At 44.2% G+C, this 19,177-nt stretch overlaps 1 protein-coding gene across 4 annotated transcripts; it reads right to left on the reverse strand.

Annotated features, from left to right (window-relative positions):
• Positions 1–95: 95 nt before the first annotated feature.
• Positions 96–19,089, reverse strand: LOC115203446 (AN1-type zinc finger protein 6). 4 transcript variants are annotated; one of them, XM_029768134.1, is made up of 7 exons: positions 18,866–19,053; positions 15,682–15,729; positions 10,332–10,489; positions 7,740–7,854; positions 6,365–6,465; positions 1,514–1,645; positions 444–1,335 (listed from the first exon to the last, which is right to left on the reverse strand). In XM_029768134.1, exons 3-7 carry the CDS (start codon positions 10,480–10,482, stop codon positions 1,187–1,189), a joined length of 648 nt encoding a protein of 215 aa, XP_029623994.1. In that variant the 5' UTR covers positions 10,483–10,489; positions 15,682–15,729; positions 18,866–19,053; the 3' UTR covers positions 444–1,186. The 4 variants fall into 4 exon arrangements, with proteins under 4 accessions (XP_029623993.1, XP_029623992.1, XP_029623994.1 ...); XM_029768133.1 differs by lacking the exons at positions 15,682–15,729; positions 18,866–19,053 and adding an exon at positions 17,995–18,290 and having other exon boundaries at positions 96–1,335; XM_029768132.1 differs by lacking the exons at positions 15,682–15,729; positions 18,866–19,053 and adding an exon at positions 18,009–18,289 and having other exon boundaries at positions 96–1,335.
• Positions 19,090–19,177: the final 88 nt, after the last annotated feature.

Raw genomic sequence — 19,177 nt, forward strand, 5'->3', positions numbered from 1 at the left:
GACCAATAGAAAACGCTCTCTTATATCCACCCTTTTTCAAGAACTGTAAATACCCCAAAACGGTTTGAAAATGACTCAGCAAAAATGATGCGGTGTACAACTGATTAACCTTTATTGGTTGGGGTGTAATAAATATTACCCTATTGAAAAAGTTGCGAGTGAAGTTATTTTGTGACATTAATGAAGTAGACTGTTAAGCTGCGTTTACACAGGCAGCAAAATTCTGATCTTTTTCCCAATAATTGGTATTTTGATCAATCACATAAAATCTTTTCATATTTTTCAGAGCTGATCTGACTGGTCAAAATGCAAATGAGTGATAAAATACCAGAATTGGGCTGCCTGTGTAAAGGCATTATATGACAGTACTTATTAACATCGAAAACCACTTTTTGGACCTTACTTCATTTGGTTTCTGAGAAAATTGTACCAAATGCATAACGTTTCAAATTTTCTCAAATGTGTTAGAGCTTTATTCAGATCAAAGTTAAGACAGTGAATAAACTAACATAAATACAGAACAATAGATTCAGGTCATACTCCTGTGCACCCATAAATGAACTTTATAATCCTCTTCAAAACGCACAACCGGAAACATGCATACAGGCTATTCATAATCATATGATAAACAAACTCTTTTACACAGCAGATCACACAGTCTTTAAAATGACTCAATTATACAAAAAGGTCTGGAAGCAACAGCGCAATCCTGGTTTCTGCTCTCTCGCTGATAATGTAAAACACAACCTGTTCCGTCCTCTTTGTCAGGCTACATACAGTCCAAAAGGAGGAATGGAAAGATCCTTCAGGCTTTAACATGCTTGTTTTTTAGATTTTTTTTTAACACCAGAAAAGCACAGCCTTTCCAGTAGTACCCAACAAAGTAATTAAAGCCCAATTAATCAATCTAAATACTGTAACTGTTTAAATCTTCAGGTTTTTCATAAACCACAACATTTAAGGGATAAAATAATTAAAACTACAAAAGGAAACAGGTTAAGTAAAAATACATTTACAAAGATTTTTTTTTTGTTGCAGCTGGCATGCATGATTTTAAAGGGTCCGATTGGAATGGAGCGTTGCTCACATAAACAACTTCAAATCAAAAGAGGAAACGAAAAGGTGGTCAATGGTTCATCTAAACCGCAGGCTTCCGGGTGGACATCGATTCGCGGCAAACCCGTTTTCAGATCTTCTGTATCTTCTCCCCGACGCAGACAGGGTTCGCTTTCCTGATCTTCTCCGCTGCGTCGGCCTTGTAGTTGAAGGTGCAGTTGTGAACGTCTGAGTACCGGTGCATGCTGCAGAACACGTTGCCGCATCGGCAGTCGAAGCCTGGGTACACAGACGGAAGAGTTTGAAGGTAAAAAAAAAAATGGCTGATCGCCAAATGTATCTCCAGGATATCAAGTACATACAGAGACAGACACAGAGAGAGACAGAGACAGAGCGAGAAAATGGGAACTATTAAGTCACTTCACTAAGCCAACAGGAGAACGTGTCAGAACCTTACCCGTGAGGCCGACTTTCTTGCGGCAGGAGAAGCAGCGATTTTTCCTGGCGGCTTTGGGTTCGTCTGAGTCCGAGGGTTTGTCCAGTCCGTCTACCGAGGCCTGGTCCGTGTCCTCGGATACCGATACAGACACTGGATGGATCACACAGAACAACAACTTTAGTCTCGCCTTCTCAGCTCAGCAATACTACTGCAGCTTTAAAGGAATAGCCAATGCCCATGCTTTTCAGGTGATGGCACTACATTTCACTGTGCTACAGACCAACGCTTCCATCACACCGACAGCGTCATTGCATTTTGGTACACCAGAATTGCATTCATTTCCAATGAAAACGCTGCGTTTGCCCTGCAGCATTGCATTACAGAGGCAGTTGCAGTGCGTTCGGTGTGGTGCATATGTTGGATTTATCGATGTGTCAAACTGTCTGTGTAGACGACATGACAGAAATGGTAGCAGAAGGTGACTGTTGAACTTTCGGCGCATACATATCCAGATGTTGCGCACTATTTTGCGCAAGGACGCTGTCATGTGATCGAAGCGAAAGCCTACTATGCTTGTTGCCACTTAACATATTTTCAGTAGGAAATAAAAAAAACAGCTGAAAAATGCAGACATTTTTACAACGCATTTGTTTTTCTTCACTTTTGAACATAATGGGTAGAAAAGCTTAGTTTATCTGGCACAAAGCCAGCGCCCTTTCCCTGTCATGGTGAAGAGAAGTCACAACAGAAGTGACTGGGTTATTGCATGGTGCCAGTACTTGCCTTTGGGTAAACGTATTCACACAGTAAACATTCAACTGTAAGAATGAAGTGTTAAAGTACTAACCAGTTCCTTTATTGTTCGTTTCTTGATATTTTTTCCTCCTATTAACAAAGTAAACATTTTTTATATACACGTGTCCTTTTTAACTTGATACAAAACCCATATTGTACAGTCTTGACCATATGGATATGAAGGGATTATTTTTAGAAGGGGCCTGAAGATTGGGACTGTGTCTCGGTCCTCTCAAAGAGCGTCCTTTGTTCATTACCTGTGAATAGTACTGGATGGGGTTTCTACAATACCCTTTCACCCATCGTGACATGGAAGATAAGTGGTCGTGGAGGAAAGGAGATAAGGAAAGGTAGCCATTGGGATTAAGTAGAAACCAAACGGAAGGAAATGTACCGAAACGGGGAGTACCTGAACTTGTCCAGTAAGAAACACTTGTTTTCGTTTTCCATCGCAAAACGTTTTGCTACGGTGTGCACTTATGAATACGGCCCAGGTTTTGACCACCCTTGGTACAGGGGAAGCAGCTAGCAGCTGTTCTCAGACTCTCACCGCTCTCTAGAACTCACTCAATCCCCTCTAAAAGCTTATAAGTCATTATAACAACCATTGACAGCGTCTGTTCTGTCTGTGTGCGTCCCAAAAGGCACCCTATATACACAGTAGTGCACTACTTTAGACCAGATCCCCATAGGCAATGGTCAGAAATAGGGAATAAGGGTGCCATTTGTCACGATTGTCCTTACTCACCCTTCACTCCATCTGACTCCTCTAGCTTCCTCTTGCGAGAGCTGTCCTCTGGGGCAGGCGTTCTGACTGACTTCCTGTCCTGCCTTCTCATTGGCTGACTGTCCTGTCTATTAGGGCGAGTCCCTGAGCTACCTGCTGTGCTGGGCTCCTGCTGTTCACTTTCTACAGCTGCTCGCTCTGCACACACACACACACACACACACACGCACACAGACAGACATACACCGACGTAGGCACACACACACACACACAGAGACATACACACACACACACGTAGGCACACAGAGACACACAGTGACATATACCCACGTAGGCACACACACACAGACATACACACACACACACACACACACACGTAGGCACAGAGACACACACACACAGAGAGACATACACCCACGTAGGCACACACACAGAGAGACATACACCCACGTAGGCACACACACACACGTAGGCGCACACACACACGTAGGGACACACACACACGTAGGGACATACACACACACGTAGGGACACACACACACGTAGGGACATACACACACACACACACAGACACACACACACACACACACACACGTAGGGACACACACACACACGTAGGGACACACACACGTAGGGACACACACACACACACGTAGGGACACACACACACACACGTAGGGACATACACACATACGTAGGGACATACACACACACGTAGGGACATACACACACACGTAGGGACACACACACACACGTAGGGACACACACACACACGTAGGGACACACACACACACGTAGGGACACACACACACACGTAGGGACACACACACACGTAGGGACACACACACACGTAGGGACACACACACACACGTAGGGACACACACACACACGTAGGGACACACACACACACGTAGGGACACACACACACACGTAGGGACACACACACACACACGTAGGGACACACACACACACGTAGGGACACACACACACACACGTAGGGACACACACACGTAGGGACACACACAGCGTAGGGACACACACACACACGTAGGGACACACACAGCGTAGGGACACACACACACACGTAGGGACACACACACACACGTAGGGACACACACACACACGTAGGGACACACACACGTAGGGACACACACACACACGTAGGGACACACACACACACGTAGGGACACACACACACGTAGGGACACACACACACACGTAGGGACACACACACACACACGTAGGGACACACACACACACACGTAGGGACACACACACACACGTAGGGACACACACACACACGTAGGGACACACACACACACACGTAGGGACACACACACACACGTAGGGACACACACGTAGGGACACACACACACACGTAGGGACACACACACACACGTAGGGACACACACACACACGTAGGGACATACACACAGAGACACACTCAAACTTTAGCGACTGGTTTGTAATTCAAGACTAAAAGCTTAAAACACTTTGGGTTATTTTCTACCCTTCTAACACAGTTCCTCTTTAACAAATGTTGAATTGGATGTATGTACTGTAACTGTTCTAGAAGACAGAAACACTAGAGAACTATAGCTTATGACTGTAACCCCGGTTCTCTGATAGTATGAGTGAGGTATTTCACTATGGGATACGCCCCCAGCGTATTCGTCAGAAACCTTATTACACTACGCCAGCCATGATTGGCTGGACGTCGAGACGTGCGAGTCAGGAAAGGGTGTCCCTCCTACCCTATAAAGAGCCCAACGCAACATATCTGAGCCATTAACGAATAAGCCACACCTCTTCCCTGCTCATGCAAGGAGGGTGTTCTGGTGAAATACCTCACTCATACTATCAGAGAACCGGGGTTACAGTCGTAACCTATAGTTCTCTTTCAAGTATTAGTTTCGGTATTTCACTATGGGATATACTGAGTCCCGTATTGCCAGACAAGCTTATCCTGACGACCGACTGCCCTGTGCTATAGATCACAAACGCTGGGGGCGGATCCCATAGTGAAATACCGAAACGAATACTTGAAAAGAGAACCAGTGTAACTGTTCTAGAAGAGGGTAGACGGAAACACTAGAGAACCAGTGTAACTGTTCTAGAAGAGGGTAGACGGAAACACTAGAGAACCCGTGTAACTGTTCTAGAAGAGGGTAGACGGAAACACTAGAGAACCCGTGTAACTGTTCTAGAAGAGGGTAGACGGAAACACTAGAGAACCAGTGTAACTGTTCTAGAAGAGGGTAGACGGAAACACTAGAGAACCAGTGTAACTGTTCTAGAAGAGGGTAGACGGAAACACTAGAGAACCAGTGTAACTGTTCTAGAAGAGGGTAGACGGAAACACTAGAGAACCAGTGTAACTGTTCTAGAAGAGGGTAGACGGAAACACTAGAGAACCAGTGTAACTGTTCTAGAAGAGGGTAGACGGAAACACTAGAGAACCAGTGTAACTGTTCTAGAAGAGGGTAGACGGAAACACTAGAGAACCAGTGTAACTGTTCTAGAAGAGGGTAGACGGAAACACTAGAGAACCAGTGTAACTGTTCTAGAAGAGGGTAGACGGAAACACTAGAGAACCCGTGTAACTGTTCTAGAAGAGGGTAGACGGAAACACTAGAGAACCAGTGTAACTGTTCTAGAAGAGGGTAGACGGAAACACTAGAGAACCAGTGTAACTGTTCTAGAAGAGGGTAGACGGAAACACTAGAGAACCAGTGTAACTGTTCTAGAAGAGGGTAGACAGAAACACTAGAGAACCAGTGTAACTGTTCTAGAAGAGGGTAGACAGAAACACTAGAGAACCAGTGTAACTGTTCTAGAAGAGGGTAGACAGAAACACTAGAGAACCAGTGTAACTGTAATCCAGCAGGAGAGGATTGTGTCTGAAATCCTTCCTGAAATCCCTAGGCTGATCTTTGGGCTTTCTCTACTACCGATCTCTAAGCTAATAGAGATGGGACAACAATGTGTGTGTGTGTAAAACCACCCCACGGACTGAGATTGACTGCAAGAGGGTATGAGGTGAAGGGTTCCCATGGTAGTGAGCCTGCATTTGATGTGTGTGTGAGACCCTCAGGCTATTCACAGGAACATGAGAGGGTAGCAAAGCAACAGCACTATTGTCTGAATCCTAACTTGAGATTCGCCTGCATAACTCGAGTCTTTTATGTAAACCATGCATTGATGTCAATGAGAAAACAATGTGTAAATTGTGCATTCATGTCAATGACATCTAGCACAGAAATGTGAGTTACACGTGCAGATCTCAAATGAGGATCGACTCGTCCCTATGAGAAAAGGTTTGTGTGAAATGCACTGGTAATACACACCCTGTATCTCTTCTGTTTTCAGGTCTTCAGACGTGGCTGTACTCTCCACTTCTGAATGAGTAGCTGGTGCTGCCGTTAAGAGTGACTGGCTAGATACAACCCTGGAAGAAAAAAAAAATGGAAGTGTTCAATTAGCCTAAAGCATGATCCATCAGTTGGTAGTCTAGATTAGAAGACTAGACTAGCTACATACAGTATTATGAAAATGATGCACTTGAAGACTTCAATTTAATCCTACTCAGGATTTTTCTGAAAATGCACTGGAGGAAGAAAACTGACTGTAAAATCCAATGACATGTAGCTCATTGTCATCAACTATGGCAATCATATTACAAAGCATTTCACCACTAATGCCCACCTCACAGTCAGAACGACTGGCATTCACATGAGTCATTTAGCAGACGCTCTTATCCAGAAAGACTTAGTGGCAGCTGTCCACTGTGGCTTCATAATAGGGTCTCTCTGTGGTTATAGATAGAGCTACAAGCTTTCAATGTTGAAGCAATAAAAAGTGTATTAAATGGATAAAACCGTAACGACTGTAGAGAAATGAGCAGTACTCAATTCTATACAGTGATTATTATTTTTTTTTTCAAATCATTTTCTGTGTGTTTGAGAAAACAGTGTCCCTGTAGATTTCAGCAGGACTAGGTATGGTACAGATAGACAAAGACAGAGCGCATTAGATAACCACAGAAGGTCTCGTGTCTTAACACACACACTGGGAGGGAAACGGACATGGCAAGTTGAATCTTAGAAGAGACAGAAGCGTCCAGGGAGATGACATCACACTATTCAGACAGAACTAGAGATGATTGACTTCCTTGTACTGTACTTCAATGGGGTACAGGAAGACCATGGTGCAAAAATAATCTTCCCTTTCGCAGAGAAACCACTTCATGATTGACACACTAATTTAAAATGACAACATCTTTGAATTTTGTAACAGGAAATAAATGATCCAGGTTTAAAATAATAATAATCCACCGTAATACTAGCCTTGACCGTACGTAGTAAGCAATGCAAGAACTACAAATAGTGACGCAAAATGATTCTACTTAATTGCGTAGCAGAAATACACAGAAGTGTGCAGCCCCACAATTATAAACTGGTGTGCAGTATGCAGGATTGCCATGTGTTTTTTTGGGGCATTGCGTACGTACAGTAATAACTACATCTTTATAGAAAGGGCTATGTATATATCTAGTGTACCTACGTTTCACATAGGCTACTTTATTACAATCATTTCCACATGGCCTGTGTATCCTATACTGTATGTTGCATGGCTGGCTTGGCAGCTACACCGTAGACATGGTGGTGGTGTGATCATGCTTGTAGCGTGTTTCAGAGAAGAGTAGCTGTATACCTACTGTACCTGTTCATAATGATGGCTGTGTGGGTCGTGGCTGACGGCACGTCTACAGTACTGCTCTCTGAGCACTGGGCTAGGAGGGACTCCCCCAGGCTGCTAACCGCCGCCGAGGACGACACTGCAACGACAACACACGCTTACATTAGAGCAGTCCCAAAACGGAGAGGAAGAGGCAAAGCGAGAGGGACAACTGGGCCCAAAAATCTGTCTTCTCCAGCAGGTGGCAGTTTTATTTTTCACTCACCAAGCAAGGAGTTTTTGGATGTAGGTCAATGAGTGTAGAATTTGATAGAATCTTACCCTGATGAAGACAGCTTGTCGGTCGAAACGTTGGATATTAGGTTATTCAATTATTGGATCTGAGCTCCTAGTGTGGGCTCTCCTTTAAATGTTTCAAGTGTTCTACTCCGCTAGCCAGCACCTGGCCTAAACAGGCGTTCTACTCCGCTAGCCACCACCTGGCCTAAACAGGCGTTCTACTCCGCTAGCCAGCACCTGGCCTAAACAGGCGTTCTACTCCGCTAGCCAGCACCTGGCCTAAACAGGCGTTCTACTCCGCTAGCCAGCACCTGGCCTAAACAGGCGTTCTACTCCGCTAGCCAGCACCTGGCCTAAACAGGCGTTCTACTCCGCTAGCCAGCACCTGGCCTAAACAGGCGTTCTACTCCGCTAGCCAGCACCTGGCCTAAACAGGCGTTCTACTCCGCTAGCCAGCACCTGGCCTAAACAGGCGTTCTACTCCGCTAGCCAGCACCTGGCCTAAACAGGCGTTCTACTCCGCTAGCCAGCACCTGGCCTAAACAGGCGTTCTACTCCGCTAGCCAGCACCTGGCCTAAACAGGCGTTCTACTCCGCTAGCCAGCACCTGGCCTAAACAGGCGTTCTACTCCGCTAGCCAGCACCTGGCCTAAACAGGCGTTCTACTCCGCTAGCCAGCACCTGGCCTAAACAGGCGTTCTACTCCGCTAGCCAGCACCTGGCCTAAACAGGCGTTCTACTCCGCTAGCCAGCACCTGGCCTAAACAGGCGTTCTACTCCGCTAGCCAGCACCTGGCCTAAACAGGCGTTCTACTCCGCTAGCCAGCACCTGGCCTAAACAGGCGTTCTACTCCGCTAGCCAGCACCTGGCCTAAACAGGCGTTCTACTCCGCTAGCCAGCACCTGGCCTAAACAGGCGTTCTACTCCGCTAGCCAGCACCTGGCCTAAACAGGCGTTCTACTCCGCTAGCCAGCACCTGGCCTAAACAGGCGTTCTACTCCGCTAGCCAGCACCTGGCCTAAACAGGCGTTCTACTCCGCTAGCCAGCACCTCGCCTAAACAGGCGTTCTACTCCGCTAGCCAGCACCTCGCCTAAACAGGCGTTCTACTCCGCTAGCCAGCACCTCGCCTAAACAGGCGTTCTACTCCGCTAGCCAGCACCTCGCCTAAATAGGCGTTCTACTCCGCTAGCCAGCACCTCGCCTAAACAGGCATTCTACTCCGCTAGCCAGCACCTCACCTAAATAGGTGTTCTACTCCGCTAGCCAGCACCTCACCTAAACAGGCATTCTACTCCGCTAGCCAGCACCTCACCTAAATAGGTGTTCTACTCCGCTAGCCAGCACCACGCCTAAACAGGCATTCTACTCCGCTAGCCAGCACCTCACCTAAATAGGTGTTCTACTCCGCTAGCCAGCACCACGCCTAAACAGGCATTCTACTCCGCTAGCCAGCACCTCACCTAAACAGGCATTCTACTCCGCTAGCCAGCACCACGCCTAAACAGGCATTCTACTCCGCTAGCCAGCACCTCACCTAAACAGGCATTCTACTCCGCTAGCCAGCACCTCACCTAAATAGGCGTTCTACTCCGCTAGCCAGCACCTCACCTAAACAGGCATTCTACTCCGCTAGCCAGCACCTCACCTAAATAGGTGTTCTACTCCGCTAGCCAGCACCACGCCTAAACAGGTGTTCTACTCCGCTAGCCAGCACCTCGCCTAAATAGGTGTTCTACTCCGCTAGCCAGCACCTGGCCTAAATAGGTGTGCATTTCTTTCGCCCCTTGTAGAATTTGATTAACATAAAATGTAATGGCTTATTTGATGGAATATACATGTTATAATGCTTAGGTTGTTACGAGTGTACTGATATTAGTAGGATACATGACATCCCGGAAACTCAGAGAAACAACACCTTCTATTGGAGTTGTGCCTGTTGTTCATACAGGCATCGGCCCTCTCATTGGCTAGAATGGGCCAACTTCATCTTACCTCCTCCTGACTGCCTTCCATTTTTAACACATTTCTTTTAATTGGGTATCTGCTCAATATAATGGATCATCTGTGGCAAAAGTCACTCACTCAAATGAGACACTGTCTAAAGTTAGTCACTGTCTGGAGTTACTGTCGCTATCATTAGTCTTTCAAACAAACTTCAGTCGTTTTTTGTAAACTGAATTCATTATGAAATAGTAAGTACCAAACACCAGAAATCATGCTCACTCAGTCAAAAGGGTCAGTGTCAATATTTTGGTCTAACAGGTCTTTTTTGATTGATTAACTAAATGATCAATAAGATACTGGAAAGCTCTGTGGAATTTCTTTCCTACTCACCTGGTGGACTGACTCGTCCATTGTTGTTTTGTCTCTGGAGGAAGTCCTTGTAGCACATCGAACACATGCCATTGTTTCGCGGGTTGCTGTAGAAACCGCAGCCCGTGGTGCAGAGCAGCGGCCCTTGGTTCTGGTTGGTCTCCTGGGCCATGTCCCTCCTGTGGAGGTCAAGAGGGGAGAGTTCAAAGGTCAATATGGCTATCACGCCATTTCAGGATTGGCTGCTGCCTAGGTCTAAAAAATGCTTAGGTATTGGTGAAAGCCAAAGGCTAGTTTCTTGAAAAGAGAGCGGAGATGCCCAGTGTGCTGCTGCAAAAGGCTATACCACTTAGCACCCACTTATTCTAAAAGTCACCTTGGATAAAAGTGTGTGATCCTTGTGGTAATTGAACACAACTGTGGTGTTGCTAGTGCCATACTCTTACCAACTGAGACACACAGGACCGGAAGGAAGGAAGGAAGATTAGAAGACAATCTCTAGCCAGCCGGCTGTAGCATTGAAAGTGGTGTAAACCAAAACAAGTTGGTCACAATTCCCTAGACTTGGACTCACAAGTTCTAGAAGTTGTTTGTTGCATCACGATGCCCTGGATCATTCTATGGCAACACAATGACCTAAGCACTGAAAATGTATAATCACTGGTACTTAGGCTATCTGATATTAACACATAGCTCTCCTATGTAGGTTAATTGCTGAAAGTGGAAGATAAAAGTAGCTACTACTAATCTGTGTCTTTGGTCATGCCCAATCTCTGACCGACTGGCTGCTGAGTGTGTATGGTGTAACTCTCACTTCTGTTTCTCTCTGGGCCAGCCTGCCCTTGTAAGGCAGCCAAAACTACATATAGCCTAAGTGCAGAGTTAAAATGTGCTGTATTAAAAATCAGACGAGAAACCTAAGCCTCACAGTCACTCTCCTGTATAACAAGTGACAGGCTGACACAGACTTGAGAGAAGAGGGTGAGAAGAGGGGTAGGGAATGAGGCTGCTTATGTCACCAATACAACTGGATATGGGTGACCTAGAGACAGAGAGACTAGAGAGACTAACTACAGGTCAAATACAGCCTAGAGACAGAGAGACTAGAGAGCATAGAGACTAACTACAGGTCAAATACAGCCTAGAGACAGAGAGACTAGAGAGCATAGAGACTAACTACAGGTCAAATACAGCCTAGAGACAGAGAGACTAGAGAGCAGAGAGACTAACTACAGGTCAAATACAGCCTAGAGACAGAGAGACTAGAGAGCATAGAGACTAACTACAGGTCAAATACAGCCTAGAGACAGAGAGACTAGAGAGCATAGAGACTAACTACAGGTCAAATACAGCCTAGAGACAGAGAGACTAGAGAGCATAGAGACTAACTACAGGTCAAATACAGCCTAGAGACAGAGAGACTAGAGAGCATAGAGACTAACTACAGGTCAAATACAGCCTAGAGACAGAGAGACTAGAGAGCAGAGAGACTAACTACAGGTCAAATACAGCCTAGAGACAGAGAGACTAGAGAGCATAGAGACTAACTACAGGTCAAATACAGCCTAGAGACAGAGAGACTAGAGAGCATAGAGACTAACTACAGGTCAAATACAGCCTAGAGACAGAGAGACTAGAGAGCATAGAGACTAACTACAGGTCAAATAAAGCCTAGAGACAGAGAGACTAGAGAGCAGAGAGACTAACTACAGGTCAAATACAGCCTCGGCGTAGGCTAACAGGGTTAGCTAGGCCAGGGTTCCCCAACTGGCAGCCCGCAGTTCAATTTATTTGCCCCCCCACCAAGTTTTCTGAGCAAGAAAAAGGGACAAAAGACTAAAAACACCAGCAAATCAGCTCTAAATTAAATATATTTTCCAAAGTATTTCCACACATAATAAAGAGATATGTGATCATACACAAATGTAAGTAAGGTTTGAAATGACTATTTTAGTCAAATTATCTGTTTGGGCTTCTTGCAGTTTACAGTAATTAGGTTCTGGCCCCCTGACCATCTGCCTGCGGCTGAATCTAGTTGATGATCCCTGCACTAGGCTATATAATTGGGTCTAATGCATTCTATGCAGCCTCATTTTCTGTGCGGGAAACAGCATTAGGCCTAATTCGATACAGGCTACTGCTCCATAGTCGTGTTGATAGCCTACACTCTTTGTAACACTTAGGCTACTATGTCAAAACATCAAAGAAGCCACAGAAATGAAAACTGCTAATGTCGCATTAGCTACATAAGGATGCATCCCAAATTACATTATATTAGGCCCTGCTCAAAAGTAGTGCACTATATTTTATGTACTTAACTAGGAAAGTCAGTTAAAAACAAATTCTTATTTACAATGGACGGCCTACACCGACCAAACCCGGACCAATTGTGCGCCGCCCTATGGGACTCCCAATCACGGCCGGTTGTGATACAGCCTGGAATCGAATCAGAGTGTCTGTAGTGACGCCTCTAGCACCGAGATGCAGTGCCTTAGACTGCTGCACCACTCAGGAGCCCAAATATAGGGAATAGGGTGCCATTTGGGACGTAGTCTAAACTAAGCCTATAACACTGATCTGGGTAGTAGTGATGTAATGGTGCATCTGCTGGGTTGGACATCTGGTGTATGGTTTAGTACACTGCCATTTCCTCCATGGGAGACAGGATAGGGAGGGCTGCTTCACTACCCTGAGAATGCATAGGAAAATATACAGAAAGCATAACAAGTTTAAGAGAGTGTGGACATGTGACGCCAAAGTGTCGTCAGCATCGTACTGGGCTCTTAAGGTAGTACGGAGAGGACATCATTTGACTTCATCGTGACATGGACTTCACCATCCTAATTCTATCTTTTACATAAACAGAGTGATTTGAGGAAGAGAAAGAGAAAGAAAGAAAGAAAGAGAGAGAGAAAGAGAGAGAGAGAATAATCCAGTGATAATCTCAGGGACTGTCTTTAATCAGGGTGGATAGCAACCACTCACAGAGGGGCTGAAATACCAAGATGACCATAGTGAAAAGAAAGCGAGCGATACAACAGCAGGTTAACTCAATGAAGATCATGCTAACAGTGAGCTGAGATTAACGCTCTTTCTATTGCTACAGCCTGAAACCATAGACCGCCTATAGGCTCTCCTTTTGCTCAGGTCCTGTGCCAAGTTCAGAATTTGTGCCGTGCCTGTGTGATATTTTTCTCCTTTGATCTGAAATAGCCTACTGGTGGAAGAGACATGTAGAGGTCCTAAGTAAGCATTTCGTTGGACGGTGTATACCATGTGTATCCTGTACATACGACTAATACATCTTATCCAGAGCCCGTATTTATGAAGTAGAGGTTGACCGATTATGGTTTTCAACGCCGATACCGATTATTGGAGGACCTGAAGAGCCGGTACCGATTATTGGAGGACCTGAAGAGCCGATGCCGATTATTGGAGGACCTGAAGAGCCGATGCCGATTATTGGCGGACCTGAAGAGCCGATGCCGATTATTGGCGGACCTGAAGAGCCGATGCCGATTATTGGCGGACCTGAAGAGCCGATGCCGATTATTGGAGGACCTGAAGAGCCGATGCCGATTATTGGAGGACCTGAAGAGCCGATGCCGATTATTGGCGGACCTGAAGAGCCGATGCCGATTAACTCGGCCAATTTTTTTGTTTATTTATAATAATGACAATTACAACAATACTGAATGAACACTTATTTTAACTTAATATAATACATCAATAACATCTATTTAGCCTCAAATAAATAATGAAACATGTTCAATTTGGTTTAAATAATGCAAAACAAAGTGTTGAAGTAAAAGTGCAATATGTGCCATGTAAGAAAGCTAACGTTTAAGTTCCTTGCTCAGAACATATGAAAGCTGGTGGTTCCTTTTAACATGAGTCTACAATATTCCCAGTTAAGAAGTTTTAGGTTGTAGTTATTATAGGACTATTTCTCTCTATACGATTTGTATTTCATATAGCTTTGACTATTGGATGTTCTTATAGGCACTTTAGTATTGCCAGTATAACTTCGTCCCTCTCCTCGCTCCTACCTGGGCTCGAACCAGGAACACATCGACAACAGCCACCCTCAAAGCAGCGTTACCCATGTAGAGGAAGGGGAAACAACTACTCCAAGTCTCAGAGCGAGTGAGTTTGAAACGCTATTAGCGAGCACCCGGCTATCTAGCTATCCATTTCACATCGGTTACACCAGCCTAATCTTGGGAGTTGATAGGCTTGAAGGGGTGGGTATAATTTGTGGAACGTTCCAACAGGAATCTGTTCCAACAAACGTAAAGTAAAAGGTTGCCAACCAACAACGCATACAAAGTAGCAACGCATACAAACCTAGCTAACTAGCTGCCGAATAGGCATCAACTCACCACGTAGCTTATTCTTAATGTTTGTCCATAGGCAACCAGAGTGAGGACAGACATTTTTCGGAATAAAGGCGATGAGTGAAAAACGCAATGAAATAGACCACTCCCTACCCGGTATCTTATTCTGCCGCTATACAACTTTGTGTGAGTTGTTTTTTGACAACCTTGTTATTTACAAAGTTTTTGGAATAGATTCCTGTTGGAACGTTCCAAAAATTATACCCACCCGGCTTGAAGTCATAAACAGCTTGAAACACAGCGAAGAGCTGCTGGCAAAACGCACAAAAGTGCTGTCTGAATGAATGCTTACGAGCCTGCTGGTGCCTACCACCGCTCAGTCAGACTGCTCTATCAAATCATAGACTTAATTATAATATAATAAACACACAGAAATACGAGCCTTTGGTCATTAATATGGTCGAATCCGGAAACTATCATCTCGAAAACAAAACGTTTTTTTTCTTTCAGTGAAATACGGAACCGTTCCGTATTTTATCTAACGGGTGGCATCCCCAAGTCTAAATATTCCTGTTACATTGCACAACCTTCAATGTTATGTCATAATTACGTAAAATTCTGGCAAATTAGTTCGCAACGAGCCAGGCGGCCCAAACTGTTGCAAATACACTGACTCTGCGTGCAATGAACGCTAGAGATGTGACACAATTTAATTTTAGCAGGCAATATTATCTAAATAATATTATCTAAAAATATATACTTGTTTATTGATTTTAAAGAAAGGCATTGATGTTTATGGTTAGGTACATTGGTGCAATGACAGTGCTTTTTTTCGCAAATGCGCTTGTTAAATCAACACCCGTTTGGCGAAGTAGGCTTTGATTCAATGATAAATTAACAGCAACCGCATCGATTATATGCAATGCAGGACACGTTAGATAAACTAATATCATCAACCATGTGTAGTTAACTAGCGATTATGTTAAGATTGATAGTTTTTTACAAGATAAATGTAATGCTAGCTAGCAACTTACCTTGGCTTCTTGCTGCCCTCCCGTAACAGGTAGTCAGCCTGCAGGCTCCTTGTGGAGTGCAATGTAAGGCAGGTGGTTAGAGCATTGGACTAGTAACCGGAAGGTTGCAAAAACGAATGCCCCCTGAACAAGGCAGTTAACCCCCGTTCCTAGGCCTTCATTGAAAATAAGAATGTGTTCTTAATCTGACTTGCCTAGTTAAATAAAGGTGTAAAAAAAAATACATTTTTTTTCTCATAAAAAAAAAATAAATAAATAAATAAATAAAATTGGCGGCCAAAAATACCGATTGTTATGAAAACTTGAACTCGACCCTAATTAAAATCGGCCATTCCGATTACTCGGTCGACCACTATTATGAAGTGTCTGATCTAGGATCAGATCCTGCCTGTCCATAATAATTTGATTCATTATGATCTGAAAGGCTCAACTGATCCTAGATCAACACTCCTACTTTGAGACTTGATAAATACAGGCTCAGATCTCAGGTTCTGCAGATCAGCACCATTCCATTCTGTCCTTCTCAATATTACTGTAATTCAAGTCCCTCCCCGCTCCCCTTCTTTACACCAATCATTGCCCCATTTCTCTACCCCTGCCCCCTTGATGCCAATCACCAGATTAATTACAGTGAGATTTCACAATGGCCTCCTCCAGTCTAGATTATGTTATGTAATCTGCCATTTAAACTCTACAATAGTAACAATCCCAAACAAACACACACACGTGAGAGAGAAACTCTCACACACACACGTAAACGTCATCAATGCATATAGACCAAAATCAGATCAAGCTTGAGTATGCTACGTGGAAGCGATAAGAAGTGGTGACTTCACACACAGCTGGCTACTTTCTCAGGTTGAACATAGAAACGATGTGGACTCTCTTTACAGCAGGCCAATGAGAGATGCTCCAGTCCAAAACAATGGCACCATAGTATTCCCTACATAGCCCTACGGGTCCTGGTCAAAAGTAGTGCACTATATAGAGAATAGGGTGCCATTTAGGACACACCTCTGGTGAGAGGTGAATAATTCAGAGAACACAACAAGCATTAGGCCTACCTGGAGCTGAAACTAGGTCTGGCATGCCATTGTTACGCAGTACAGTAACGTGTCTTTAACGAACATGGTGAGGAATCCAATATGTAGACTAGCCTGAACATCTTCCCTAATCATATGTCTTAGCTAACAGGTAAGAGACATAAGGCCTATCTAAATGCCAAAACATGTGTAGACCTACACATTCAGTTTAGCTGAAATCTGGAAAACAAACTTATGAACTCCAGCTGAAGCCTTATTGCACACATCACAGCATAGGCTAAGGACAGTGTTATGTCACTGGCCTAGTTGTGCAACCACAGTGAACCAGTTCAACAAAGACTGTCACACATGACGATAGGCTACATGCTGACTCTCACACAGATAGGCCGATACCGTCACCTTGGCTGTGGAAAGAACTCTCTCCTCTACTAGCAAGGATGTAATCTGAGGGTATCGGCCAGGGACTTGTCATTGTCAACTGATTCCATTTATCTCAAACGGCATAATGTGGTTTGGGGGAACCAATATAACTCAATATGTGTTCTTATAGGCTGGGGTAATAGCCTACTAGTGTTGTTTGAATAGGCCAACACTATCCAAGTCACAGGAACCCATTGCCATAGCCTAGCCTACATCTACATCTACATGACATCACAGGTGTTATCCTACATTACGATTTGTCATTGGCTTTATTTATTTAGCTAGTGTGCTATCATTTTAACTGAACAGCTGTCTTGCTACAGATACAGCAACACTGGGTCTCTAGTAGTAGACGGACCTAGCAGCAACAGAGGAAGTATGGTTCCTCCATTGGGACTCAAAATAGTCCAATATAAGCTCTGAGATGCAACAAAGCAAAGGGCATTGTACTATAACGTCATAAAAGCTATTTGATTGTCCTAGTCCCAAGCACATTAGCTATAATATCAAACTGGGAAAATAAATGCTGCCATCAACTACACAACATTATCCAAACATATAAATCAGACAATGAAAACTTGCAACAATGAACCTAGTCAGGAGCTCTTACAGTAGCTTGCAGTGAGTGTAGTAAATTGCGATTAAAATCACACGGAACTGTGACAAATGTTGTTATAAATCCCCAGCCTAGCCTGTATTATCGTTTTACTGCCTGTCTCAACAGTGCCCAGTATTGTTCGGATAAGTGCAAAATTGTAACAGGCAACTTAGGCAGAGACAAATAACGTTGGCTGAGAATAAACCTGAAATGGGTGTCTATCACAATCATGTAACTTTGTATTGGACCAACCTCAAGAAACGTACCAATTTCCCCCTCTCTCCTACTCCTCTCTTTCTTCGTCTCTACACCAGCAGATTAGATCCGACATCATACGCAGAATGATCCCACAACAGAACGCACTCAACTGACTACACATAATCCATTGTCATTGGCTGTTTGTTTAGTAAACCACGCCCATATATATTATCGTCTTGCACAAATTAAACGTCAATCATTTACAGCCTTTTAAAAACACAGCTGGTTGGACAGGGAATGTGAAAGTATACACCCCCATACAAGTGACAGAAAACAAGTATAATAAATTGTCACCGAGAAAGTATTGTAACCAGCCATAACGTAAATGTAACGTTAGCTGCCATTTATCCGTGTAACGTTAAGTAAACGTTATCTACTGTATGTCTAAGAAGTTGCTGACATCAACATGATTCTGATGTAGTTAACTGCCTATGCATATCGTCTCTACTGACCTATTATAGTTAAAATCCAACTTTAAAACAGGGAATGTAACATTTAAAAAAAAAAAGATAGCTAGCTAGCGTTAGCTAGCATCAAGTGTTAAAGTTTTGTGCAGGCTAGCCGTCCTTGGATAAGTGGACACTAACCTAGTTTTCAAGGACCGAGGTCATACACTGTATGATACAGTTACAGTAGCTAACGACGTTAACTAGCTAGCTAACGTAGTAGCACTGGCAGGATAGTATATCGTGTATATATAGTCACACTAACGTTAATTAGATAACTTAGCTGTACCAGAACATTAGATGCTGTAGCTAAATAAAGATCCAAAGCATCGTTAAAAGTTTGTGCGACATCTACTGGATAGCCAGCTAGCAACCCAGACCTATCAGTAGCTAGCTTGTTTGAACTGACGTTGCCTTACCTTCTGTTAAACGTTACGTTTCTACTCGTAAGTAGCTAGCCCACGATAACTTTCTTGGACTTCGGAAAAGACTAGCTAGGTAGGAAAAACGAACGATATCTAACAACCAGGATTGTAGGCTTGCTAACTCTACGCGGTGTTGTTGGGTCGTCTTTTCTCGCCTCTTCCCTACCCCCAACCAGACACTGTCTATTTGTTACTTTTTTCACTTCAACTCCGACTGTAAAATTGGTGGTGACGTCACAGACAATCCGACACACGTCACTGGGCTGTCAAATAATGCCGTGGGGTAGTGTGATAGCCATATAGATG

The sequence above is a fragment of the Salmo trutta genome, chromosome 12 (assembly GCF_901001165.1).
Source record: "Salmo trutta chromosome 12, fSalTru1.1, whole genome shotgun sequence".
In the NCBI taxonomy this organism is placed as follows: domain Eukaryota; kingdom Metazoa; phylum Chordata; class Actinopteri; order Salmoniformes; family Salmonidae; genus Salmo; species Salmo trutta.

Excerpts from the sequence above, each read along its gene's own strand:
- LOC115203446 (XM_029768133.1), bottom strand. The coding sequence starts at position 10,482 with ATGGCCCAGGAGACCAACCAGAACCAAGGGCCGCTGCTCTGCACCACG. Across the intron at positions 7,855-10,331 it reads TGGACGAGTCAGTCCACCAG|TGTCGTCCTCGGCGGCGGTT; the intron begins GTGAGTAGGAAA and ends TTGTCGTTGCAG. Across the intron at positions 6,466-7,739 it reads ACAGCCATCATTATGAACAG|GGTTGTATCTAGCCAGTCAC; the intron begins GTACAGTAGGTA and ends TTTTTCTTCCAG.